Source organism: Urtica dioica, chromosome 1 (assembly GCF_054948205.1).
Source record: "Urtica dioica subsp. dioica isolate 48M chromosome 1, U.dioica_male_clone48M_v1_H2, whole genome shotgun sequence".
Taxonomy (NCBI): domain Eukaryota; kingdom Viridiplantae; phylum Streptophyta; class Magnoliopsida; order Rosales; family Urticaceae; genus Urtica; species Urtica dioica.
In genome coordinates, this window is record NC_142756.1 from 4,982,486 (window position 1) to 5,010,023 (window position 27,538).

General features: G+C 34.4%; 2 protein-coding genes and 2 non-coding genes across 4 annotated transcripts; all 4 read left to right on the forward strand.

The window, feature by feature from the left end:
* The first annotated feature begins 3,128 nt into the window (after positions 1-3,128).
* Positions 3,129-7,499, forward strand: APG7 (ThiF family protein). Its single transcript, XM_089608014.1, has 14 exons — positions 3,129-3,339; positions 3,597-3,814; positions 3,915-4,106; positions 4,192-4,246; positions 4,333-4,427; positions 4,499-4,688; positions 4,786-4,891; positions 4,984-5,128; positions 5,217-5,375; positions 5,645-5,833; positions 5,940-6,143; positions 6,240-6,355; positions 6,872-7,031; positions 7,140-7,499. The coding sequence occupies exons 1-14, from the start codon at positions 3,222-3,224 to the stop codon at positions 7,311-7,313; spliced, it is 2,121 nt and encodes a 706-aa protein (XP_089464140.1). The 5' UTR covers positions 3,129-3,221; the 3' UTR covers positions 7,314-7,499.
* A 105-nt stretch (positions 7,500-7,604) lies between these two features.
* Positions 7,605-7,675, forward strand: TRNAG-GCC (transfer RNA glycine (anticodon GCC)). Its single transcript has one exon. It is a non-coding gene; the product is annotated as a tRNA-Gly (tRNA).
* A 5,651-nt stretch (positions 7,676-13,326) lies between these two features.
* Positions 13,327-22,435, forward strand: LOC149406654 (ARM repeat superfamily protein). The gene is made up of 2 exons (XM_089626193.1): positions 13,327-13,772; positions 21,440-22,435. The coding sequence occupies exons 1-2, from the start codon at positions 13,345-13,347 to the stop codon at positions 22,290-22,292; spliced, it is 1,281 nt and encodes a 426-aa protein (XP_089482319.1). The 5' UTR covers positions 13,327-13,344; the 3' UTR covers positions 22,293-22,435.
* TRNAG-GCC (transfer RNA glycine (anticodon GCC)) lies at positions 14,333-14,403 on the forward strand. Its single transcript has one exon. It is a non-coding gene; the product is annotated as a tRNA-Gly (tRNA).
* Positions 22,436-27,538: the final 5,103 nt, after the last annotated feature.

Genomic DNA, 27,538 nt, shown 5'->3' on the forward strand with positions numbered 1-27,538 from the left:
TAAAGCTATACAAGCCCTATACTCCGTCATTAGAATAGAATCATTTCACTCTTTGTTATAATAGATCTGTAACAACTAGAGTTTATTCCCCATATGATGCATTGACCGTATAACTGAGAGCATTATTGATAGAATTGATATATTATAATGGACAACATGAACTCTATAACTATGATTTATAAAACTCACTTTACTGGATTCAGATTCATTAAATAATGCAATGGAAGAATCAGGTATCAATGGAAGATGCTATGAATCGAAGATGCTCATTATCAATGGAAGATAGATCAATGTATCAATGGAAGAAAGATCAATGGAAGAAGATCGAAGAGGAAATAAAGAATAAGGAACAAGCTGAAGTCGGAAATGACCTACATTGTGATAGACAAGAAGAACGGCACATGCGACATCAAATGGTTCTATCGAATTATCAATTAATTCCATGATCTAGTTCTATGAAATCTCATTGCCAATACCTCGGGTTCATAGTCATGCTCTTTTATTCGGTTCATTCATAGCATCTCGTATCTACCATTGATCTGTGCATCTTCCTTCGATCGTATAAAACCATCTTCGTTACTACGGTACCCTACTCCGCATCTATCTTCGATTATGAGCTTTGTCTTTGTGCGAGCATCTTCGATTAAAACTAGACAATCTTTCTTTAACTCCGATTCCAAGGTTCCGAGCATCAAGGTGCCTCTCTATGATCTTCGATGCCTCGGTCAAACTGTCAAAACTATACAATCTATTGATCTGACATTATGGTTTCATGTTAAGTTTATAACGGTTATGATCATAACAACAGATACAGATAATTGAAAGATAATGCTTGAAATGCACTCATTGAGAGAATAACATTATATACGGCATTGATATAAAACTATGCGAAGAACATAAACAGACCATAGCAGGTAGTGAAAGGATAGACAATGCTGACTAAGGATAGTAATTGACCATTAACGATTATCAAACTCATTAGCTGCCGAATAAAGATGCTCATAATCTCTCATGAGATACTCCAATGTATCAATGGAAGATGCTATGAACAATACCGAGAGAGGAAGATAGATCAATAATCTAATCTTTTGCTTCTTGGTAACACAAATAAGACAACGGTAGAGCACTCATTTCCGTATCATAGATTCAGCCATTAGAAAAACGAAGTGTTGATCATTATTCTTATCATTACTCTTAGAGACCTTGAAAGATGCTCATTAATAGTCATGAAAGTCATTAAAGACCACTATGCATTATTCATAACTCATATAATAAATAACTATACAACAACAAAACAAACATAAGAGTTCAAGAGAAAAACCAATAAATGAGAAAATGACATTTATTGCTCCTACTTTGACATTATAAGGCTTCTATGCCCTTTCCAATTTTCTTTTCTCTTGAAAATATCTCACATTTGCATAAAAGCTTGCACTAAAAAGAGACATTGATTTGTAAACAAATGTGGAATGAGACATAGATGTCTACCGCTCAAATTAAATTGAAACACATCACGATTGTTAGATCAAATTGACGCAATATAAAAGCAAATAGGTTAAAAGGACATGGATTAGGATTTGCAATCAGAGGAATTGATAAATCAGATAAAAAAAAATTAACAGATAAGATAATTATCTTTTCTCTAATTTGATATTCTTCATAGGAATGTTATTTGATTCGATAGAGAAGTGACAAGGAAAAATGACAACAACAAAAAGAATTGCAAAAGGTTCAAGAGTAAAAAAAAAAAACATATCTAAGAAACAAAAATTAATGTTGAATGATACTCGATGATAATGGCGACTTTGAACGACACTCGACAACTCCGAACGAAGTTGGATTACACACCACGACATGTCTTTGTCTTCTCCAGCTCGGTCTTCCATTTTTGGGGATTTTTTCATGTTTCGAGGACGCCAAGAACATAATTGCTCTTACAAAGTTTAGTTCTAGAGCAATATATTATTTTCTTCAAGAGATAATTTTTTGTTATGCAAAGCCAAAATTTGATGTATGAAAGCGTGATGTATACTTCGTATGTTACATTTTATTGTTTTATGCGACAGATATATAACTAAAACTGAATTTTCCGGTTAACTTCGATTAACCATTCACCGAAATATACGGTTAAAATTAATTATTAACCGAAATTATAAATAGTGCAATTAATTGCAATTAATCGTTTTAACCGAAATTGTAAATAGTGGGTAATTGTTTCAACGTAGTGAGTAATTGTTTTTTTTTTATTGTTTTTTAACAATATCAATTAACCTAGGTTAATTGTTTTTTATTCGGTTAATATTAACCGTACGGTTAATTTTAACCAAAAATTCAATTAAAATTAACTATACAGTTAATTTAACCGATTATTTTCAATTAAAATTTAAATATAAATTTTTTCTTTTATATATAACGTGCACGCCCTTAATCTCAGTCCCATTTTTTTTCTCTGTGTTCTTTTTATATATTCAATGAAGGACTACCCTATTCTCCCTTTAGTAGAATGGCCAGTCACACCCTAGAATCCCAAACCAAATAAAATAGTTAAAGATGATATAATTCTAATGATATAATAAAACACTTTATTAAGCCTAATACTCAGGCTCTTAACATGTTTTTGTCTTAAATGTGGGACAAGGTTAGCTTTGAGTTTACTATGTGCGAGATTAAGAGAATTTAAAGTTGTTGAAAATTGAGGAAATTATGAGACTACCATTAAATAGACATAAAATACTCTAAATACCTTGGGTTTAAAATAATTATTGAAATAGCTATACGAGCTAAACATCTGGACAAAAATGCGCTTGAGATTATACTTAATAGTGTATGAGTAAACCTAGAACTTTCTTCGTTATTGCAAATATTATATTTCTACAAGTTTGAAAATGAACTACTCTTTTTTTTTTTTTTTTTTTTCGCGAAAACAAAGTGTTGAAGTAACGCCATATGAAATATAGAGAATGAGATAGGTCTTGGAACAAGAATAATGAGTAATTAGATAATATAAGATAGTTTTTGAAAATGAGGTAAATAACGTAATTTCCACGTAGAAAATTTCCCAAAGATGTATCCACAGTCCACACATTAGTGGGCTAACACCGGGCCGGCCCAGCAGTTTCAGACGAGAGAGAGAGAGAGAGAGAGAGAGAGAAGAGAAAGAGAGAGAGAGAGAGACGTGTGATCTTTCTTCTCAAACTCAACTGATCATCGTCGCATTTTCAATGGCGATGCTTCAATTTGCACCGTTCCAGAGCGCGGTGGACGATGCTTTCTGGCACAGACTCTCTTCTCTCAAGCTCAACAAGCTCGGCATCGATGATTCTCCGATTGCCATTTCCGGTTCGCCTCTCTCTATCTCTCTCCTTGCTTTTCTACTTCTTTTAGTCAATTCAATCATTCTCTCGTAGAATATAGTATATTCGATGTTTCAGTATTCTTTACGTTAACATGCACGGTAGGATTAGGAAGAAGGAATCAACTAATAGTAACAAACCTCTCAAAAGTCAAAACTTCTTAATTCGGGGATCAGATGGATAGAAATGATCATTTCGATTCTGTGTATGGCTTTGTATGATTTGGTTCATTCCGTGTGCCAGGTTTTTACGCCCCGTGTTCACATTCCCAAGTATCAAACCGGTTAACCCTTTTGGCCGAGTCTTTACCTGCCGAATCAAGCGAAGAATCGTCAATTCAGTTGGAAATTCAGGGGAATCGGAACCGATGCTCGGTCCCCGGAATCCTTTACAATATGAATACGATCGAAAGCTTTCAGGCTCTAGATAAAATGGGTTTGTTAAAGGAGCAAGCAAAAAAGGTAAAAAAAAAAAAAAATATGAAACTTTCGATGAACCCGATTCATAACGAGTATTGACAGACCATGATAATAAATGGTTTAGTTATTGTTTGGGTTGTAGATTTGGGAGGACATTCATAGTGGCAGAGCTTTGGAGGACACTTCATTGCTTTCGAGGTTTCTTCTTATCTCCTTCGCTGACCTTAAAAAGTGGACCTTCCATTACTGGTTTGCTTTCCCTGCTCTGGTACTTGATCCTCCGGTGACCTTGACTGATCTCAGGCCAGCTTCTCAATGGTTTAGCTCCGTTGAGGTGATCCGGATAAATGAGTTTACTTACTTGAACATTCTCTGTTGGAGTTTGATATTTATACCAGTTTTTTTGGTCTGCAACTTAGGCAGAATCTGTTTCGGCTGCGTGCAATGCTTGGCGTAACTCGAACTTAACAACTGGTATACTTGCTCTTCTTAACTTTATGTCATATTGTATATATGAAGATGGGCTGTTCGTAAACCTAATTCGAGCTGTCCCACTTCAGACGTTCCATTCTTTTTAATCAGCGTTGATTTGGAATCTCACGCAACGATCAAGCCTCTCAAGGATTTCAACGGCTGTCAAGACGATAGTCACAAGGTTTGTCTGAAGAACACGCAATTTGAACTTAAATACATTGTTTCTTAGCTTTCCATGGATGCATTTCGCAGTTGCTCTTTGGATTTTACGACCCATGCCATCTTCCGAATAATCCCGGTTGGCCTCTTCGGAACTACCTTGCCTTCATTTGCTCGAGATGGGATCTCAATTCGGTAAAGTTTCTGTGCTACCGAGAGAATCGAGGGTTCGCTGATTTGGGGTTGTCCCTCGTTGGAGAAGCGTTGATCACGGTTCCGCCAGGTTGAAAATAACTTTAATAACTGATTGATTGATTGTACTCTCTACAAAAGCTCAATGCAGTTTCTTACCTTTAAGCAATTGTGTCCCGAACATGTAGAATGGAAAGATCGGCACTCTGTTCCTAATGCAGTGGGGTGGGAATTAAATAGAGGAAGGAAGGTTCCTCGGTCCATTAGTCTCGCTAAATCTCTGGACCCCACTAGGTATCTTATTTTCCTTGTTTCAGTCTGCTCTGTAATAGAAGTGGTTATTGTTAAGATTTATTCCTTAGCTTTTCCAGATAAAATTATTACAGGTTGGCCGTATCCGCTGCAGATTTGAATCTAAAACTAATGAGATGGCGTGCTTTGCCTTCTCTCAACTTAGAGATTTTGTCGGGTCTCAAGTGCCTTCTATTAGGAGCCGGCACTCTCGGATGTCAAGTGGCTCGCATGCTCATGGTGAGTGCTCCAACAATTTATTTTATTTTGGGACTGGACTGTTTAAGTTTTCTCAAGGGATTTGAAATGAACAATCTTTTTCTTTTAGGCATGGGGTGTTCGGAAAATCACATTGGTGGACAATGGGAAGGTAGCAATGTCTAACCCACTAAGGCAATCCTTGTATACGTTCGAGGACTGCCTCAATGGTGGCGAGTTCAAAGCCACGGCCGCGGTTAGAAGCCTGAACCGAATATTCCCAGCCGTGGTAATTGTCTTGATACCTTTTTCCTGTGTAGCGTAGAGCTTGGGTGAAGAAAAAACGTGTTACAGACCTCGTAGAATCTATTAGTAGAAAGATGGAATACAGCGATACAGTTTTTGCATTCCTTTCTTAGTAGTGGTTTGTATCTGTAAACTAATGAAACTCCTAAATATTCTACATCAAACCTCTGACTATCTACTTATTCTATCATACCCCATAATCCTAAGATCCTAACAAAATATCTACTTTATTCCTTTAAATTGTTTTCTCAGGAAGCAGAGGGAATTGTGATGGCCATACCAATGCCTGGGCACCCGGTTCCTAGTCAAGAAGAGGACAGTGTAGTTGATGATTGCAAACGCCTTCGTGATCTTGTTGACTCGCACGATGTAGTTTTCTTGTTGACTGACACTAGAGAAAGTCGGTGGCTTCCTTCTCTTCTCTGTGCCAATTTCAACAAGGTCTATATTCCTCTATCTTTAATTTTTTATTTATTTATTTATTATATCTGCTTATTTTAAGTATAGAACTTGCTGGACGAGTGATTCAATTTTTCGGGTCTTACAGATTGCTATCACCGCTGCTCTTGGCTTCGATAGCTTCTTGGTGATGCGCCACGGAGCGGGTCCTTTTATTAGCTCCAACCACGATGCGAAACGCGAAGCTTCTAATGCTTTATCTGCTGATTTGGGAAAGCTTGGCCTTGTTGAAAGGGAAGGGAAACCAAGGCTGGGCTGTTATTTTTGCAATGACGTGGTCGCACCGGTGGATGTAATAAACCCTCGAAACCTTTGATTAATCCTCTGATTTTTACGTTAATACGCTGTTTCAGTGAGTGAGTGAGTGACTGATTGTTTGCATGAGCAGTCAACTGCGAACCGGACTTTGGATCAACAATGCACGGTCACACGCCCGGGGCTCGCTCCGGTCGCCTCAGCTCTCGCCGTGGAGCTAATGGTGGGAATCCTCCATCACCCTCTCGGGTAAGTACACGCCGCAGATTCGCATGCTTTTACACTTGTGTCCTTACATACGTTGAGCAATTAGTCCACGAACCTAATTTAACGGACAAATACCCTGAATTATTGATGTTGGTCCTTACAATGGTGTCAATTTTTTTATTCTTTTTGTTTTTTACTGGAATTCATCGTCTGGACATCTGGTAAACCTAATTAAATTTTTTGAACAGCTTGTTCGTTAAGATAAAAAAATTAATTAAAATCTAATTTAATCAAGAAATATCAGATAAGATAAGATGTTAATTACTTTTGTTTTAAATTACCACGTTTCTGCAACTCTATAGTCCTTCAAAATGTTAAACCGTGTCAACCAAAAAAAAAAAAAGGGATAGTTTAGGGATCAAAATGCAACTCGGTGTTATACTTCAGGGACCTCTTTTTCTATGTTCTTTTCTAATTATTATTATTCCATGCTCTTATCGTGAAGTGGTAGTCCAATTTGGGTACTTTGTGATGATCCAATCGCTTCGACTTTTGCAGGATATTTGCAGAAGCTGAGGTAGTTGGCTCTGACAATGGTGGAAATAACGATTTGCCTCTCGGGGTTTTACCCCATCAAGTCCGAGGCTCGTTCTCCCAGTTTTCTCAGATGAGCCTCGTTGGTCACTCATCAGATAGTTGCACGGCTTGTTCCACCACCGTAAGCTCTTCCATCAACACAACTCGATTCCTACTACTGACTTTTCAGAATCCCATTTGTCGGTTTCTTCTAAGAAAATGAAAATTCATTTTCTGATCCCTATTTCAGGTGGTATCGGAGTATCAGAAACTGGACATGGGCTTTGTACTTCAAGCGATTAACCATCCGAACTACTTAGAGGATATCACCGGGCTGACAGAGCTGATGAGAACAGCAAGCGCTTTTGAACTAAACTGGGACGATGAGACCGAAGTCGACGGCGACGACTTCCTCGAAATCTGATCAAATCTCTTTAACAAGTTTCTTGATTATACTGAATTTCAACACTCACAAGGAATGAGCAAAGCTTTGCACGATACGCTCTTGTAATTCTTCATTTTAGTTTCTAATCCATATTGTTGCAAATAAACCTTGATTCATATATTCTAATTTTAGATTGCTTCTACAACTGGTTTATGGTTTTGCTTACGTCTTCGCATCAAATTGATGTTCATCAGGAAAGCATTTAAAGTTTAAACATGGTCTTCATGATATTTCAAGAAATAAATTTTGTTCTTGAATTGAAGCAAGAAAGCACCAGTGGTCTAGTGGTAGAATAGTACCCTGCCACGGTACAGACCCGGGTTCGATTCCCGGCTGGTGCAGATCTGTTTTTTCTGTTTTTGTTTAATTTTACAATTACAATTTATGTATATAGGACTAAAAATAATCAGAAGATTTAATGAGCATTCATAGATTAGTTAATGATTATGATAGCGACTTCAGGAATATACGTAAAATAAAATAAACAGTATTGCTTTATTTTTACCTTCAAGTTATATTTAATTGGGCTGACAAGCAATAAAGAAATGATCAACATTTTCAGAATTGTCAAACTCGAAGCTTAAGCATTGACCTCTCGCTAAGTTAAAGTGTCCGTATAATGCAAGTTAGGTACTATGAGAATGGTCAAGGGATGAGAGTCAAAAAGCACATCGGAATGAACAAATGATACATTATAGTGTTGAGAAAATATGTTTCAGAGCTTAGTCACAAGTATTTGAAGCAGACTTTGAAGTAGTACAACTTACACAAAAATAATAAATTATCATTTCTCCAACTTTCGGACTCCTAAAGGAAGACCAGAAAGTGAAATTTGGGCGAGAAAGGATACAAGTCGTGCAACTTTTTGGGTCATAATCCACAGGTCGTGGACTATGAATTTGTATAAGAAAATTCAGGTCATAAACCATGATATAATTTCGACGTAAATGCGTATGTATATTAGGCACATAAGTTGGCAATTGGCAATTCTTACAACTTTTTTCGCCGCACCGTAGTAATAGGATATTATCTTAGCAAAATCACTAAAGGTTTTTTTTCCTTAAAAAAAAAAAAAAAAAAAAAAAAAACACACGAAATTGCGTCGATTTGGTGTCGTTTGAAGCACGTGGTGTTGTGCTACAAACCTTTGTTCTGAACTCCCAAAAATGCTCTTTAGAACTTTTTTGGTTGTCACAAACACAAATTTTTTTAGGAGAAAAAAGCGAGAGTTTATTGGCTAAGCCCTCAAAAGCCCCGTCCATTTTTATTTGGTCAAAAAAGTATCGTCAACCATTATGATACGCAATTTAGGCAGATATTATGCAACGTTCCATTCAATATATATCTCTATATATCTTTTGGAGTACTATGGCTGTTGATTGTTGAAATTGACCTTCATCGATTCATGACTAGTACTTCCAATATCCCAAACCTAGTGGGATCTCCATTTTCACCCTCGTTTTTCATGCTATTATTATTATTATTATTATTATTATACGTGTATTTAACTTATCAAATGTGGGAAAGAGAAGTTAGTAATCTAAAAATTATACAAATTGACACGTGGTATTTCGACTGAACTTGGCCACTTAGATTTATATTATATATTATGAGTTTGGGTGTTGAAGCCTAATTTCTCAAGATCTTTTAGGTTTTAGGAGTGTCGTGTGTTGAACATGCCCTTACAATGAAATTCAAAATGCAAAAAATTCAAAATGACATTCTTCTTCCTCCTCTTCTTCTTCAAACAACATCGTGGCGCTACATTATTTCTACGCCACAATGCGTGTTCCGAGGTAGTAGCATCACAACGTTACTTTTCAAATGATGAAGAAAAGACGCGTGCTTTATTTTTTTTGGATTATATATATATATATAGGAATCAATCAATCGTCAAAAAATTTAATCACAATATACAAAATAATTGTAGTTATATTACTTAGAACTTGAAACTTTGTCTATTTTATGTTATTTAAAAAATAATATGTGTGATATATGTAGTCCTCCTTTGATCCGCAAGTAAAATTCATGTTTTGAGATAGAAATAGTGTATATACAATTGGAAATTCAGCAATAATCAAACTTTTAATCAGTACTTTTAATAATGCATTAACTTTGTAGTACTATCACTGGAAACTATAATTTATTACTGTAACTAGTTTTGAAAGGTTAATTATTGTCACATTCCATTAATGGGCATTTTGTGAGATATCCATGAAAGTTATAATAAAAAGGCAATAGTTGCGGTACACATCATAAAAACACATTTTGATGTTTAAATAAGCACACATCAATCAAGAACATCACACGTGTACAAGCCAGCTAGATACCTTTGCATGACTTTTTTCCACATGGGATAAATATATTTTTGAGCGAGGCAAATATAAGTTGAGATTGAGAAGAAGAGAGTGCACATGTGTAGAGACTCGATGGGGCATGACGTGGCATTCACACTTCGTCTGGATATCGAAATTATTATTGTTAAAATAGTTTTCATTCTCTCAATATCAAAGAACCGTGGTTATCTTCTTCTATACTTGAGAAGAGGTCAATATTGGTGATCAAATTAATTAGTGGTGCACTACCGAGCATTTCTATATTCTTATTCTATACTACGTTTCTATTATTGTTATTATTTCAATATTAATATTCATCAAAGCCAAAGAGAGATATTCTACGAAAGGCAATCGAATTATCACGACAATTTTATAATACTATGGTTTAACTATTTTACGATCAAGGTTTAGAAAAATCGTTGATGATAGCTAATTTAATCGATAAATTGTTTTTTCATGCTATAAGGCGGCAAGCGTTGATTATTTTATTTCGTTGTTAAAAATCTCTAAAATGCATGTGAATTTATAAATTTTCCATAATTAGCAACATTCCCGTGAAATCTTTTAATTAGATTTTTACAAGAGTTTAGAAATTCTAATGAGCGTGTAAATACTCTAATAGAAAATTTAGATCTTTGTTATAAAATTTTAGTCGGCTTTCTCGTAAGCCACCGACATTTCTATAAATTTAAATCATTAATTAAACGAAAACCAACAACATTTTTAACTTATATTATAGGTACTTGTATATGTGGCCTCTGGATTTTACGGGTTTGATTAACTTGTCTTTATTTTTTTTTATTATGGCACCAATTACTGATGAACTTTGAAAATATGCCACTCGTGTTATTTTCCATATATATATATATATATATATATATATATATATATATATATATATATATATATATATATATATATATAATAGCAGAAGGCTTTTTATTATGTTACGCAAGAGTACAAACATAATACATCTTCTAATATTGAAGGATAAGATTTAAGAAAAACAACAATAACTCAAAACTAAGATCTAATGAATAATACATATAGTACATGAGCTTCCGACGAACGAAAAATAGGCTACACTAAATTTCAAGCAATTCAATAGTTCTTTCAAAGAACCCTCTGAAGCTAATGGATGAACAAAATTGCTCGCGGACCACTAACATTGAAAAGGATGTTCAATTGCATGCACCTCCAAATACTAACAGAGAGCTCGAACTATAAACTTAACAGATGATTATAACATCTTCGGAACACAAAAACTAGAATAAGCTATAATAAACATCCAACAAAGACAATCGAACAAATAATTTAAAAAAATTTAAACTACGACTCAAAATCAACCTCTTTTTGCATACCAATCAAAGGCCAACCACCATTGACGACGCCTTGCAGCGGGAGAGTGCAAAATTGAGATCGGTGAGAACAGTAGTAGTTAGTACCGAGTTATCGTTGTAGCTCTATGACTGAGGTGGTGCGACCATCGGTGGACCGGCGATAACAACACATACATTGAACAGAGGCAACATAGATGGATATGCAAAGGAAGAAAATAAGATGAAACCTAAACGAGGAAAAACCGGACAAAAATCACTAGAGAAGTAAAAGAAGAAGGTTGAGATTCTTTCTACGTCAGAGTCTCACTGTCAGCGGTGATTGGGAATCCAAGAAAAATGCGGCGGTCGAGCAGAGAAAGATAATTTTTTTTAAGCCTTAATTTAATTTTTAGAGAGAGAGGCTCGTTATTTTTTTTTTTTTTTTTGTATATATAACGAGCTCATTTATATCTGTAGTTATTATTACTGCACAAACCAATTAGAGTATAATTACTTTTATATAATCATATAAACAAGTTATTTTATCATTTAAAAAAAATGATCACGTTGGTCACAAATTTAAGATTTTCAAAGAAAAATGTCAATAATTAAACAAAAATGCCACTTAAGTGCTGAATTTTCAAAATTGAAATAGTTGGTGCAAAAAAGAAATATGGGTCTGTCTGACTTGATTCGTAAAACTAAAAAACACTTGCATGTACAAATAAGAGTTATCTGAACAACAAATAATTATATGTTAATCATTTCATTACCAGCTCATTCCCAAATCTCAATGATGCAGCGTAGACGCATTTAATGCAACCATGCAATAAAAGATTAGCAAGATCAGATTAGTTATATATAGACTTGTAGTGCAATAGAAAAAATTATAAATAATTTAAGCCCCCTATGTTTTAAATACATGATCATTAATTAATGTGCACATGAATTGGAGGGATTTTGATTCTTGGGGCAGACAACATTTTTTCAAACAACCAGCATGTGGCAAATATCAAGGCAGGTATACATCATAGATTTTCTCTCAAATAAAGACAAAAAGGAAAACATACATTTACTTAGTGGAAATATAATTATATACATAAATACAATATATTTATAATTAGCAGAGTAACATAGATCCAGGAAATTAGCAGCCACCTCGTTTTCTTTTGTTGATTGCCAGTTGAGCATTCAGATATCAAAAATTATACTATGAGCATAAGACCATAGATCAGGAAAAAATAAACAGAATATTATTTTAATAAAGGGAAAATAAATATTGTATGTGGCAAATCTAAAGAGATAATTGCATCAGAACTCTAAAAACCCGCAAAATAACTTAAAACAGAACCAAAATTATCTATAAAAAAAAAAATCTGACCCTAAATTTAGTACCTACTTTTTTTTTCTTCTCCATGTGCTTTTTTTCCCTTGAAATAAGATGGTAAAGAGAGACAAAATTTTCATAATTACAGTTTGTATAGCACTTAGATCTTCAACTTAGCTATGAGATCACGGGATTTTTTTTTTTTTTTTTTTTTGGCACTATTTTTTCATTCTTACTTCCACACATACATGATATAATTTTAATTTGATTACATCGAACACTTAAAACATAAATTATTGAGAACAAGTTCGACGCCTACACATTATCATGGGCGACTTTACGAAAACAATATAGAATGATCATGATCCATAGTTAAAATAGTTAAATTGTGAACAAAATATTTAATTGATTTTTTTGACATTATTATAAAAAAAATATTTTATTTGCATTATTACTATGGTAACAATGGTTGAACTTTCTAACAAATAAAAATTTGTTCAATGAAGAGTCTTGAGGCACGTTCACAACAACAGAAATAGAGAAAGAAAGATACTACATTATAAAAAATAAAAATAAAAGAAAAAAAGACACACATTGAGATTGAGGGAACAGCCAACATGAAGAGTGTCTCCTAGCCGAGTGATTCGATCACATAAACCAACCAAACTAATTACAAAATAAAAAATATATAATGAGAGACTGATTAGTATTAATGTTGTTATAACATATGTTTCTTATTCAACAATCGGACTTAATTAGTTCGTTAATATATGTTAGCCACGGTCGCGTGGTCGGTCACTGTTCCTTTCATTGAAAAAAATAATTATTTTGCATGTGTGACTTCCTTATTTCTCCCATAAAAGGGCACAAACTTTCTAATTAATTTAAATATCAAAAGTCATTCACAATTTTTTTTTTTTTTGCATCAATTTTTTCATTCTCATCATCAATAATATAAATAAGCCCCCAAAAAAACCAAAACCAAATAGCACACTTGCTTCTCTCTCTCTCTCTCTCTCTCTAACAAAATGTCAAAGGCTTCTAATTCATGGTCGTCATCGTCTACGATATGGGTAAAGCTGAGATTCTTCAGCCGAATCCGACGGTTCATACGGTCGAAAGCCAAGCGATGTCAGCCGTCCGATGATGATAACAATATTGTTATCAAGGCAGTAGTGGTGGCGGTGGAGAGTGGTGGTGGTGGTGGTGGTGATGACGTGGCAGGGGCGGCGATGCAGAGGGCCGTGAAGAAGATTCATTTCGGGGATTGGGAGGAGAAAGAGGCCGCGGCGGCGGAGATCGGGAAGCTGGCGCGAAATGACGTCAGCGTACGGAAGCTCATGGCGGGTAGTCTAGGTGTCGTCCCGCCATTGGTCGACATGGCCGCCTCCGACGTCGCTCACCGCCGCCGCGCCGCCGTCTCCGCCCTCATCCAACTTGCCAACGGCACTTACACGTACGTATATACTAATTCACTCACTCATTAATTCTCTCTTTACTTCTTTCTTCTTTTTTTTTTTTTTCTTTTTTTTTCTGTTTTTACAAAACCCTGGCGGTGCATGTGTTATATTAATGGACATGGGCTTTGTACTTCAAGCGATTAACCATCCGAACTACTTAGAGGATATCACCGGGCTGACAGAGCTGATGAGAACAGCAAGTGCTTTTGAACTAAACTGGGACGATGAGACCGAAGTCGACGGCGACGACTTCCTCGAAATCTGATCAAATCTCGTTAACAAGTTTCTTGATTATACTGAATTTCAACACTCACAAGGAATGAGCAAAGCTTTGCACGATACGCTCTTGTAATTCTTCATTTTAGTTTCTAATCCATATTGTTGCAAATAAACCTTGATTCATATATTCTAATTTTAGATTGCTTCTACAACTGGTTTATGGTTTTGCTTACGTCTTCGCATCAAATTGATGTTCATCGGGAAAGCATTTAAAGTTTAAACATGGTCTTCATGATATTTCAAGAAATAAATTTTGTTCTTGAATTGAAGCAAGAAAGCACCAGTGGTCTAGTGGTAGAATAGTACCCTGCCACGGTACAGACCCGGGTTCGATTCCCGGCTGGTGCAGATCTGTTTTTGTTTAATTTTACAATTACAATTTATGTATATAGGACTAAAGATAATCAGAAGATTTAATGAGCATTCATAGATTAGTTAATGATTATGATAGCGACTTCAGGAATATACGTAAAATAAAATAAACAGTATTGCTTTATTTTTACCTTCAAGTCTATATTTAATTGGGCTGACAAGCAATAAAGAAATGATCAACATTTTCAGAATTGTCAAACTCGAAGCTTAAGCATTGACCTCTCGCTAAGTTAAAGTGTCCGTATAATGCAAGTTAGGTACTATGAGAATGGTCAAGGGATGAGAGTCAAAAAGCACATCGGAATGAACAAATGATACATTATAGTGTTGAGAAAATATGTTTCAGAGCTTAGTCACAAGTATTTGAAGCAGACTTTGAAGTAGTACAACTTACACAAAAATAATAAATTATAATTTCTCCAACTTTCGGACTCCTAAAGGAAGACCAGAAAGTGAAATTTGGGCGAGAAAGGATACAAGTCGTGCAACTTTTTGGGTCATAATCCACAGGTCGTGGACTATGAATTTGTATAAGAAAATTCAGGTCATAAACCATGATATAAATTCGACGTAAATGCGTATGTATATTAGGCACATAAGTTGGCAATTGGCAATTCTTACAACTTTTTTCTCCGTACCGTAGTAATAGGATATTATCTTAGCAAAATCACTAAAGGGTTTTTTTCCTTAAAAAAAAAAAAAAAACACGAAATTGCGTCGATTTGGTGTCATTTGAAGCACGTGGTGTTGTGCTACAAACCTTTGTTCTGAACTCCCAAAAATGCTCTTTAGAACTTTTTTGGTTGTCACAAACACAAATTTTTTTAGGAGGAAAAAGCGAGAGTTTATTGGCTAAGCCCTCAAAAGCCCCGTCCATTTTTATTTGGTCAAAAAAGTATCGTCAACCATTATGATACGCAATTTAGGCAGATATTATGCAACGTTCCATTCAATATATATCTCTATATATCTTTTGGAGTACTATGGCTGTTGATTGTTGAAATTGACCTTCATCGATTCATGACTAGTACTTCCAATATCCCAAACCTAGTGGGATCTCCATTTTCACCCTCGTTTTTCATGCTATTATTATTATTATTATTATTATTATTATTATTATTATTATTATACGTGTATTTAACTTATCAAATGTGGGAAAGAGAAGTTAGTAATCTAAAAATTATACAAATTGACACGTAGTGTTTCGACTGAACTTGGCCACTTAGATTTATATTATATATTATGAGTTTGGGTGTTGAAGCCTAATTTCTCAAGATCTTTTAGGTTTTAGGAGTGTCGTGTGTTGAACATGCCCTTACAATGAAATTCAAAATGCAAAAAATTCAAAATGACATTCTTTTTCTTCTTCTGAAAACAACATCGTGGCGCTACATTATTTCTGCGCTATAATGCGTGTTCCGAGGTAGCAGTGCCACAACGCTACTTTTCAAATGATGAAGAAAAGACGCATGCTTTTTTTTTTGGATTTTATATATATATAGGAATCAATCAATCGTCAAAAAATTTAATCATAGTATACAAAATAATTGTAGTTATATTACTTAGAACTTGAAACCTTGTCTATTTTATGTTATTTAAAAAATAATATGTGTGATATATGTAGTCCTCCTTTGATCCGCAAGTAAAATTCATGTTTTGAGATAGAAATAGTGTATATACAATTGTAAATTCAGCAATAATCAAACTTTTAATCAGTACTTTTAATAATACATTAACTTTGTAGTACTATCACTGGAAACTATAATTTATTACTGTAACTAGTTTTGAAAGGTTAATTATTGTCACATTCCATTAATGGGCATGTTGTGAGATATCCATGAAAGTTATAATAAAAAGGCAATAGTTGCGGTACACATCATAAAAACACATTTTGATGTTTAAATAAGCACACATCAATCAAGAACATCACACGTGTACAAGCCAGCTAGATACCTTTGCATGACTTTTTTTCCACATGGGATAAATATATTTTTGAGCGAGGCAAATATAAGTTGAGATTAAGAAGAAGAGAGTGCACATGTGTAGAGACTCGATGGGGCATGACGTGGCATTCACACTTCGTCTGGATATCGAAATTATTATTGTTAAAATAGTTTTCATTCTCTCAATATCAAAGAACCGTGGTTATCTTCTTCTATACTTGAGAGGGGTCAATATTGGTGATCAAATTAATTAGTGGTGCACTACCGAGCATTTCTATATTCTACACTACGTTTCTATTATTGTTATTATTTCAATATTAATATTCATCAAAGCCAAAGAGAGATATTCTACGAAAGGCAATCGAATTATCACGACACTTTTATAATACTATGGTTTAACTATTTTACGATCAAGGTTTAGAAAAATCGTTGATGATAGCTAATTTAATCGATAAATTGTTTTTTCATGCTATAAGGTGGCAAGCGTTGATTATTTTATTTCGTTGTTAAAAATCTCTAAAATGCATGTGAATTTATAAATTTTCCATAATTAGCAACATTCCCGTGAAATCTTTTAATTAGATTTTTACAAGAGTTTAGAAATTCTAATGAGCGTGTAAATAGGCTAATAGAAAATTTAGATCTTTGTTATAAAATTTTAGTCGGCATTCTCGTAAGCCACCGACATTTCTATAAATTTAAATCATTAATTAAACGAAAACCAACAACATTTTTAACTTATATTATAGGTACTTGTATATGTGGCCTCTGGATTTTACGGGTTTGATTAACTTGTCTTTATTTTTTTTTATTATGGCACCAATTACTGGTGAACTTTGAAAATATGCCACTCGTGTTATTTTCCACATATCTATATATATATATATATATATATATATATATATATATATATATATGTTACCCAAGAGTACAAACATAATACATCTTCTAATATTGAAGGATAAGATTTAAGAAAAACAACAATAACTCAAAACTAAGATCTAATGAATACTTATACATATAGTACATGAGCTTCCGACGAACGAAAAATAGGCTACACTAAATTTCGAGCAATTCAATAGTTCTTTCAAAGAACCCTCTGAAGCTAATGGATGAACAAAATTGCTCAAGGACCACTAACATTGAAAAGGACGTTCAATTGCATGCACCTCCAAATACTAACAGAGAGCTCGAACTATAAACTTAACAGATGATTATAACATCTTTGGAACACAAAAACTAGAATAAGCTATAATAAACATCCAACAAAGACAATCGAACAAATAATTTAAAAAAATTTAAACTACGACTCAAAATCAACCTCTTTTTGCTTACCAATCAAAGGCCAACCACCATTGACGACGCCTTGCAACGGGAGAGTGCAAAATTGAGATCGGTGAGAACAGTAGTAGTTAGTACCGAGTTACCGTTGTAGCTCTATGACTGAGGTGGCGCGACCATCGGTGGACCGGCGATAACAACACATACATCGAACAGAGGCAACATAGATGGATATGCAAAGGAAGAAAATAAGATGAAACCTAAACGAGGAAAAACCGGACAAAAATCACTAGAGAAGTAAAAGAAGAAGGTTGAGATTCTTTCTACGTCAGAGTCTCACTGTCAGCGGTGATTGGTAATCCAAGAAAAATGCGGCGGTCGAGCAGCGAAAGATAAATTTTTTTAAGCCTTAATTTAATTTTTAGAGACAGAGGCTCGTTATTTTTTTTTTTTTTTGTATATATAACGAGCTCATTTATATCTGTAGTTATTATTACTGCACAAACCAATTAGAGTATAATTACTTCTATATAATCATATAAACAAGTTATTTTAGCATTTAAAAAAATGATCACGTTGGTCACAAATTTAAGATTTTCAAAGAAAAATGTCAATAATTAAACAAAAATGCCACTTAAGTGCTGAATTTTCAAAATTGAAATAGTTGGTGCAAAAAAGAAATATGGGTCTGTCTGACTTGATTCGTAAAACTAAAAAACACTTGCATGTACAAATAAGAGTTATCCGAAAAACAAATAATTATGTTAATCATTTCATCACCAGCTCATTCCCAAATCTCAATGATGCAGCGTAGACGCATTTAATGCAACCATGCAATAAAAGATTAGCAAGATCAGATTAGTTATATATAGACTTGTAGTGCAATAGAAAAAATTATAAATAATTTAAGCCCCCTATGTTTTAAATACATGATCATTAATTAATGTGCACATGAATTGGAGGGATTTTGATTCTTGGGGCAGACAACATTTTTTCAAACAACCAGCATGTGGCAAATATCAAGGCAGGTATACATCATAGATTTTCTCTCAAATAAAGACAAAAAGGAAAACATACATTTACTTAGTGGAAATATAATTATATACATAAATACAATATATTTATAATTAGCAGAGTAACATAGATCCAGGAAATTAGCAGCCACCTCGTTTTCTTTTGTTGATTGCCAGTTGAGCATTCAGATATCAAAAATTATACTATGAGCATAAGACCATAGATCAGGAAAAAATAAACAGTATATTATTTTAATAAAGGGAAAATAAATATTGTATGTGGCAAATCTAAAGAGATAATTGCATCAGAACTCTAAAAACCCGCAAAATAACTTAAAACAGAACCAAAATTATCTAAAAAAAAAAAATCTGACCCTAAATTTAGTACCTACTTTTTTTTTCTTCTCCATGTGCTTTTTTTCCCTTGAAATAAGATGGTAAAGAGAGACAAAATTTTCATAATTACAGTTTGTATAGCACTTAGATCTTCAACTTAGCTATGAGATCACGGGATTTTTTTTTTTTTTTTTGCACTATTTTTTCATTCTTACTTCCACACATACATGATATAATTTTAATTTGATTACATCGAACACTTAAAACATAAATTATTGAGAACAAGTTCGACGCCTACACATTATCATGGGCGACTTTACGAAAACAATATAGAATGATCATGATCCATAGTTAAAATAGTTAAATTGTGAACAAAATATTTAATTGATTTTTTTGACATTATTATAAAAAAAAAATATTATATTTGCATTATTACTATGGTAACAATGGTTGAACTTTCTAACAAATAAAAATTTGTTCAATGAAGAGTCTTGAGGCACGTTCACAACAATAGAAATAGAGAAAGAAAGATACTACATTATAATAAAATAAAAATAAAAGAAAAAAAGACACACATTGAGATTGAGGGAACAGCCAACATGAAGAGTGTCTCCTAGCCGAGTGATTCGATCACATAAACCAACCAAACTAATTGCAAAATAAAAAATATATAATGAGAGACTGATTAGTATTAATGTTGTTATAACATATGTTTCTTATTCAACAATCGGACTTAATTAGTTCGTTAATATATGTTAGCCACGGTCGCGTGGTCGGTCACTGTTCCTTTCATTGAAAAAAAATAATTATTTTGCATGTGTGACTTCCTTATTTCTCCCATAAAAGGGCACAAGCTTTCTAATTAATTTAAATATCAAAAGTCATTCACAATTTTTTTTTTTTTTTTTGCATCAAATTTTTCATTCTCATCATCAATAATATAAATAAGCCCCCAAAAAAACCAAAACCAAATAGCACACTTGCTTCTCTCTCTCTCTCTCTCTCTCTAACAAAATGTCAAAGGCTTCTAATTCATGGTCGTCATCGTCTACGATATGGGTAAAGCTGAGATTCTTCAGCCGAATCCGACGGTTCATACGGTCGAAAGCCAAGCGATGTCAGCCGTCCGATGATGATAACAATATTGTTATCAAGGCAGTAGTGGTGGCGGTGGAGAGTGGTGGTGGTGGTGGTGATGACGTGGCAGGGACGGCGATGCAGAGGGCCGTGAAGAAGATTCATTTCGGGGATTGGAAGGAGAAAGAGGCCGCGGCGGCGGAGATCGGGAAGTTGGCGCGAAATGACGTCAGCGTACGGAAGCTCATGGCGGGTAGTCTAGGTGTCGTCCCGCCATTGGTCGCCATGGCCGCCTCCGACGTCGCTCACCGCCGCCGCGCCGCCGTCTCCGCCCTCATCCAACTTGCCAACGGCACTTACACGTACGTATATAGTATTTTCATAATTCACTCACTCATTTCTCTCTTTACTTCTTTCTTCTTTTTTTCCTTTTTTTCTGTTTTTACAAAACCCTGGCGGTGCATGTGTTATATTAATGGGTTGAATTTTGAGGTAAGGTTATATCAGTTAAATTATGAAATTATTAGGTTTTTAGCAAAATAATAGCGAAGGTCTTATCATACATGTCTACGATTAAAAATATCTTTGAAGCAAGAGAGAATAATCATACAGAAAAAAAAATTGTAGAAAAAATTTATCTATTTTATTATATATATTTTAATTTATATCAAAATAAATTAGGAAAACAAAAATAATGGAGATTGAACTCACATCGTCTACTTTGTAAGCGGTGTGAAATTGTCAGCTAACTAAACTATGTTAAGAATCACTAAATCATGTTGTTGTGTACGATAATATGTACGAAACGATATTGTAAAAAACACAATTTTTTTTTTTAATTTGACTATTGCGTATATATATACATACTTCGCTATCTACGTATTAAAATAAATAAGACTTATTGTGGTCTTTTGGGTAGGGTTCGTTGGAGTCCCACCCGTCTAGTTGACCAAACAATTCAATCAAGCTATTTTAAACACAAGCGAAATCAATTATTTTTCTCAAAATCAAAAGCAATTCGAATAAACAAAAAGTAGAAAGACAAAATGGAAGTAGCCAAGAACCACAAGATGAGTCTATCGTAAAAAAAAAAAAAGGAGTAATTTGAAAGGATAGGTGTGCTTGAATGTCAACAAGAAGAATTGGACTGTAGTGACAACATATTCTTTCTCGCAAAGAGACATCATATCTTCGAGAGACTAATTATTATACAATTCAAGTTGTAAGATTTTAAGTGTCGTCTGTTCAGATTCCATACACAATACATATTATTAAACTGCCTTTGTTGACCTCTAGTGATAATGCAGCAATAATTTGTTGACTTAGTTCATTTCCTAATCATTTAATAATTATTTAAATCAGGAACAAGGCTCTGATCGTCGAAGCGGGAATACTACAGAAGCTACCAAAGGATTTGAGCCTTGTAGACGAAGCAACAAAGCTGGGATTCTCCGAGCTATTGTTGACCCTATCTTCACTGGCCAACACGTGTGTCCCTCTCAGCCCGTTGTCCGAGATCGTCCCGTTTCTGATCGGAACATTGGAGTCGGACACGTCGGCCGCGGAGGCAAAAGAGGCGTGTTTGGGCACACTCCAAAACCTGTCCACGGTTTTGGACAACGCCGCCGCTTTGGTGTCCAACAACGCCGTTGAGACGCTTCTAAGGCTCGTGACGGAAAACGGCGAAGAGTCTTTCTTAGAGAAGGCTTTGGCTACGTTGGGGAATCTCGTGGTGACGTCGGCGGGGAAAAAGGCGGTGGAGAATAGCCCGTCGGTCCCGGGGAGTTTGATTTCGGCTTTGAGGTGGGGAGAGAAGAGAAACAAGTGCGTTGAGTGGTCGGGCTATATCCTAATGGTTTTGGCCCATCATAGCCCGGCCCAACGGGCCAAGATGGCCCAACTTGGGATCGTGCCGGTGCTATTGGAAGTGGCTTTGTTGGGAAGCCCGTTGGCGCAAAAGAGGGCTATGAAGCTCCTCCAATGGTTCAAGGACGAGAGGCAGGCAAAAGTGGGCCCGCATTCGGGACCGCAAGCGACGATGGGCCCGATGGGCTCGTCATCGCCGCGGAGCTGCCACCGAGAAGGGAAAAGGATGATGGAAAGTTTGGTAAAGCAGAGTTTGGATAGGAATATGGAGATGATCACAAGGAGAGCCAATTCTCCCACCACCAAGGCCTTTGTGATTAGCACAAGCTCTAAGAGCTTGCCTTATTGATTATACTTACATACGTCTCTCTCTATGTACACACGCAATTTTTTAGACACGTAATTCTCTTCTTGTTTTTTTTTTTTTTTTAAGATGTGCATTAGAAAATGCTATTCTTTCATAGTGATTGAAATTATAAAAATGTATGTTTCATGGTGTCAATTATAATGTATAATGTTATATTTGTTGACGGTGGTAATTGAACCACAACCCTTATTTTAGATGTGGTGTAAAATTACCATCAAGGCGGGTCCAACTTAACTTTTAGGTGGATTAGGCAATTGCCAAAGCCCCTTTTTTTTCTTTGAGAGACGAGGCCTATTTTTTCTTGTAAAAATGGTGGATTTGTGTTTGGGGCTCAATAAGTGGATAAACAAAAAGCCTATTGTCCAAGCTTTCTCCAGAAACTAACAAATGTTTGCTAACACTTTTTAATCTTAGAACAAAAGCACAATGACAACAGAATTAGCGTTGAATGGAAAACAAGAGGGAGATAGACAATTGAAAAAAAAAAAAAAGATTACACACTTTCCTTTTCTCTATTAGAATTCATTCCATGGTTTAGTTATCCTATGAAAATGTGATAAACAATTTAGGAGTTATTAAAGAAGATGAATACCCAACCACATAATTCAAGAGTACAAAACATGGTAATTTGAAACAAAAACATGACCGGGACAAAAATTGTGTTGGCCCAGCGTGAAATGTACTTGTTACCCTTGATTTTTTTTTTCTTATATCTAATTTTCACTCTCTTTTCTCTACGTATCTTTCTCATCTCCGATCACGATTACAATTTTTGGTTCGGACTCTCACGGCTAATTCCATCGCGACCGGCACTGTGAGCAGGCACGAAGCCATGTGTATATGAGGGGGGGTTATAGCCCCCCTCAAAAAAAAATTTGTATTTTTTACCTACTTTTTATTTTATTTTTACAATTTTTTACCCTTAAAATTTACAAATTAGCCCTCCTGAATTTTTTTTTTACAAATTAGCCCCCCCTAAAGTGAAATCCTGGCTTCGTCCCTGACTGACTGTGAGGACCTCCTCCTCACTTTGAGCTCCGCCATTTTTCTTTTTTACTTTTTTTTACATCTAATATTTGTGGAGATACAAGCCAACAACTTATGATATTTGCTGACATATACAAGATATTAAATATCTGGATTTGTTGACTTAATCGTATTTGTTGACTTGTATGTCAATAAATATTGAAGTTGTTGATTTTTATATAAACAATACTGGAGTTGTTGACTTGTATGTCAACAAATATCAGAACATACATGTCAACAAATCTAGTTTTTGTTTGACATATAAAATATAAATCAATAAATTCAAGTTAACGTGATATTCATTTCCCAAAAATTTTAATGGCTAGAGAGTACATGCTTCGTATAAATTTACGCACTACAAATCATCATCATCAACATGATTGCAAAAAAAAAAAAAAAAAAAAAAAGAAGAAGACACGGTGCCTTGCAGATGTTTCACCCAATTTAGACGCTGGTGATATCGATTTTATACATTTTTTTGGATCATCTTGATATGAGTACAGCTATATACAAGACGACCAACAAAGTGGTTTAAAGAGTCCGTTGATTAAAAAAAAAATAACCAACTCATTATCCCTAGAGCTCTTTTTTGAGCTTGTTCATGACAAAAAACTGTAGGCTCCTTAAGATCAATATATATAAGTTCCCATTCAAAATTTCTTACTCGATATAACACAAAGTGCAAACACTAATTCGAATTAAATATCAATTTACATCAAACATTGACTGAGCTGATGAATATTTATAATTCTCATTCAAAATTTCTTACTCTATATAACACAAAGTGCAAACACTAATTCGAATTAAATATCAATTAACATCAAACATTGATTGAGCTGATGACAAAAATCTACCAAACTGCTGAATTAAACAAAACCTCAAAACTGTTTTCCCTTAGCTCTGCCTTTTCTGAAGTGTTAACGCCTGAGCCACTGAAGTTACTTTAGTATAGCTAAGATTAAGGATACTACAGTGCTACATATTTACCCACAAATAATTTCCTAACAAAAAAAAATAGACCTTGATTTTTCTCAGTGACCAAACATAAATTCAAGAAGCGGAAAAAGAATATTTGAAGAACCGTCGGTCATCGAGACAAACAAGGCGGTGCAGTTGAACGCGTTTGTAGTCGAACAAGGGTTCGAGTTCTTCAAAATACGGCCTAAGAAAAGGAACAAAACAAAAACTATAAATTATAAAGGGGATATAGAGAAGCCTACAGCTAAGGAGAAAGAATCTCACCATTTTTGAATCTGCATTAAGAGGTTTCTTCGTGTTCACGTCAAAATCACGCCGAAAAATCACAGCTTGATTGAATTGAACTTAATATGTTCTATTTTTTTTTCTTCTCAAAATATAACTCAAATTGATGGTTCGATTTGGTTCTCTGTTTGAGAGAAATAAAGAGTTTGATATTCTCTTTGAAAAAAATTATCTCTTCAATTTTTACTGATAGAATTATTCTGATTATATTTTATTTGATTTTCGTAATAAAAAAAAAATCACACTACCAATATTAATGTCCAGATCTCAAACTACATCGAAGAATAGGACATGTTATTTAGATTAGAATCAACAAATCATATTTAATACTTATCGAAATATGGGTCACTTCTTTTCTTGTCCATGTGACCCTGTCTCTAAATTACCTTTTTCTTTTTTAAAGAGTGGGGTTAAAATCCATGGAACTAGTGCTCTACCAATATAAATCCCTCCTTTATCTTTTGATGTTTTATAATGCGATCCCCACAAATCCTATCTGATACTTTCGTTTAGCCTAATTGCAATCATCACTAGTGATCATCACCAGAAAGTTTGATGTCAATCTGTATCTCTTCTTCAATAAGAACCTTGCCGGTTTATATTACACATACCAAAAAGACGTATATACCCTTGTACATCAAAAATACTTACATTAATTGTTTAATTTCAGTCATAATAAAGTAAACACATTAGAGTCAGTACATCATGTCTCTTAATATCTTGTATGATATTGGCTTACAAAAATAAGAAGATAGTCTGTGACAAGTGGTGTATGGTTAAATGTCAATTATTGACCAAATTTGACACTAAAAAGTGTGAGATTCCACTACTCACCTGTTGCACCTTTTGGGGTTTGCTCACATGGCACGTGGACAAAACATAAAATAAGAAGGGAAATAAATTAAAACTATTCAAATTCTTTTTCTTTTCTTCTTCTTTATCAAATTTCTTTTTCTTTCCCCATCTCTTTTGTTTATGATATGTTAGTTTTATTTTCTTTTATATGTTGACCAACGTTATTTCATGCATACTAATCCTTTTTTTACCATGCTTTAGCCCACTTGATGGTGATTGGCGAGATCAAATATCACCGAGTAAAATTAGATTGTACGAGTCAACATGGTCGTTTTATACTTTACACGACAGTTAAACATCAAAATCGCCAAGTTAACGAGTAAACACAAATACTATAATACGAGATCATGCGCATAAGTACTAGAAATGACCGAGAAGAACGATGTACACATTTACTTGTACATAATTATCTAACTTGCTTAATTTGTAGACAATCACATATAATGGGACAATCTATGTCTATTTGTTCGGTTCTCTCATGAAGTGGGGATGAAGAGCAATGTGAACAAGTGATTGGTTATGGTGAAAACAGGAAAATTTGTGATGAAGGAAGAATCTAAAATCTAAGAGCAAATTTGTAACCCTTGCCCTTAATTACTAGATGTTACTGCAAAGAGCCATGCATTTAGTCTCGGATGATGAATAGAAAATTCTGGTTTGTTTATTGGATTTCCAAGAGATCAATAGTTACCGAAGAGTGCACGCACGGCAGTAACTATCTCTGTATACAGGGACAAGTGACACGATTATTGGCACAAGAAAAACCTCTTAATCGAAGCAAAGACACCATAATTAACCAATTTAGATGCCACAAATTGTCACGTCTAATACTATAAATTTTGCGCCAAAATTTACATCATTTAGACATGACTTTCAGCATGAAATGAGTCGCGACTAAAATTCCAACGATTATAATATTAATTGCAACTTCTACATCGACCATAATGTCGCTAGTCCCGTCTAGAAATATAAATTGATTTTTTAAAATTTTCGTTTATGTTATTATAAATTAATAATATCATAAAATATGATATTGTAAACTAATGAAGTCATATACAAACTAATAATAATAAAGTCCATGCAAACTAATAAAGAGTCATTATTATATATGTTATCAAACTATATACTAATAGAATCACTAATCGGGAGTTGAATGAGTGTCCTCATCGTAATTTAATGCTCTCGCTCTTGCGCAACCAAGTTTCCTATTTTTTACGTAGTTGCTCGATCGCTATTGATGTGGAACTAAAGGAGTCATCTTAGAAGGTTGTTGCGATGTGTTTTTGACTAGGTGATTGAGAGTTTTCGGCTCCTCTAGTACAATATGAATAGTCTCAATTATTCTTGAAAGGCATCAAAATGTTTGCTTGTGAGCTTGTCTCTTGAAAGGTGTCGAAGTCGTGCACATGTGTGGTAATGAAGCCTCAATGTCGAGTAGCTAACGATGACAACATCGACTCTCGGAAGCAAAGGACCTATCGTGCGAAGGGAAGATTTAGGGGATTCAAAAAAGAAAAAGAGAGTCTGAATAATCACGTAATAATGAGAAATACAATAATCTGAATATATAACTATAATACAACAAAAATAACTAAAATAACCTTATAATAAATAGAATCATAATAATAAATATAATATACTATGCTAATACGGAGATCAGCACGTCATACCCTAAGAACCTTCCATATCACGTACTCCTCTCACATATCGATTTATTTTTTGGCAGACCCTGCTTCTCGACTTGCCGCCTCTGCTCGACGCGAGCCTCACCATCTTATCTATGCATGATCTTAAATTAAAATGTTAAAAAAATTATATAATTAGATTTTATATAGGGAAACAAGATTGTTTATAGTTATACATGAGCTTACATTTACCTCCTTTGTGTTTGGGAGTTGTTCAATCACCTCCAAGTTGGCAAGCTTCCAGATTATAAAGATATTCGTCGCTCTTGGAGAAGTACTCTTTATAAAATAAAATAAAATAAAATAAAATTAATGACTTTATAATGATTGACTTGTAGGGTCAAAAGAAAATATATTTATTTTATCATTACAAAGCCAAACTCCCCATACTCTGAAGTC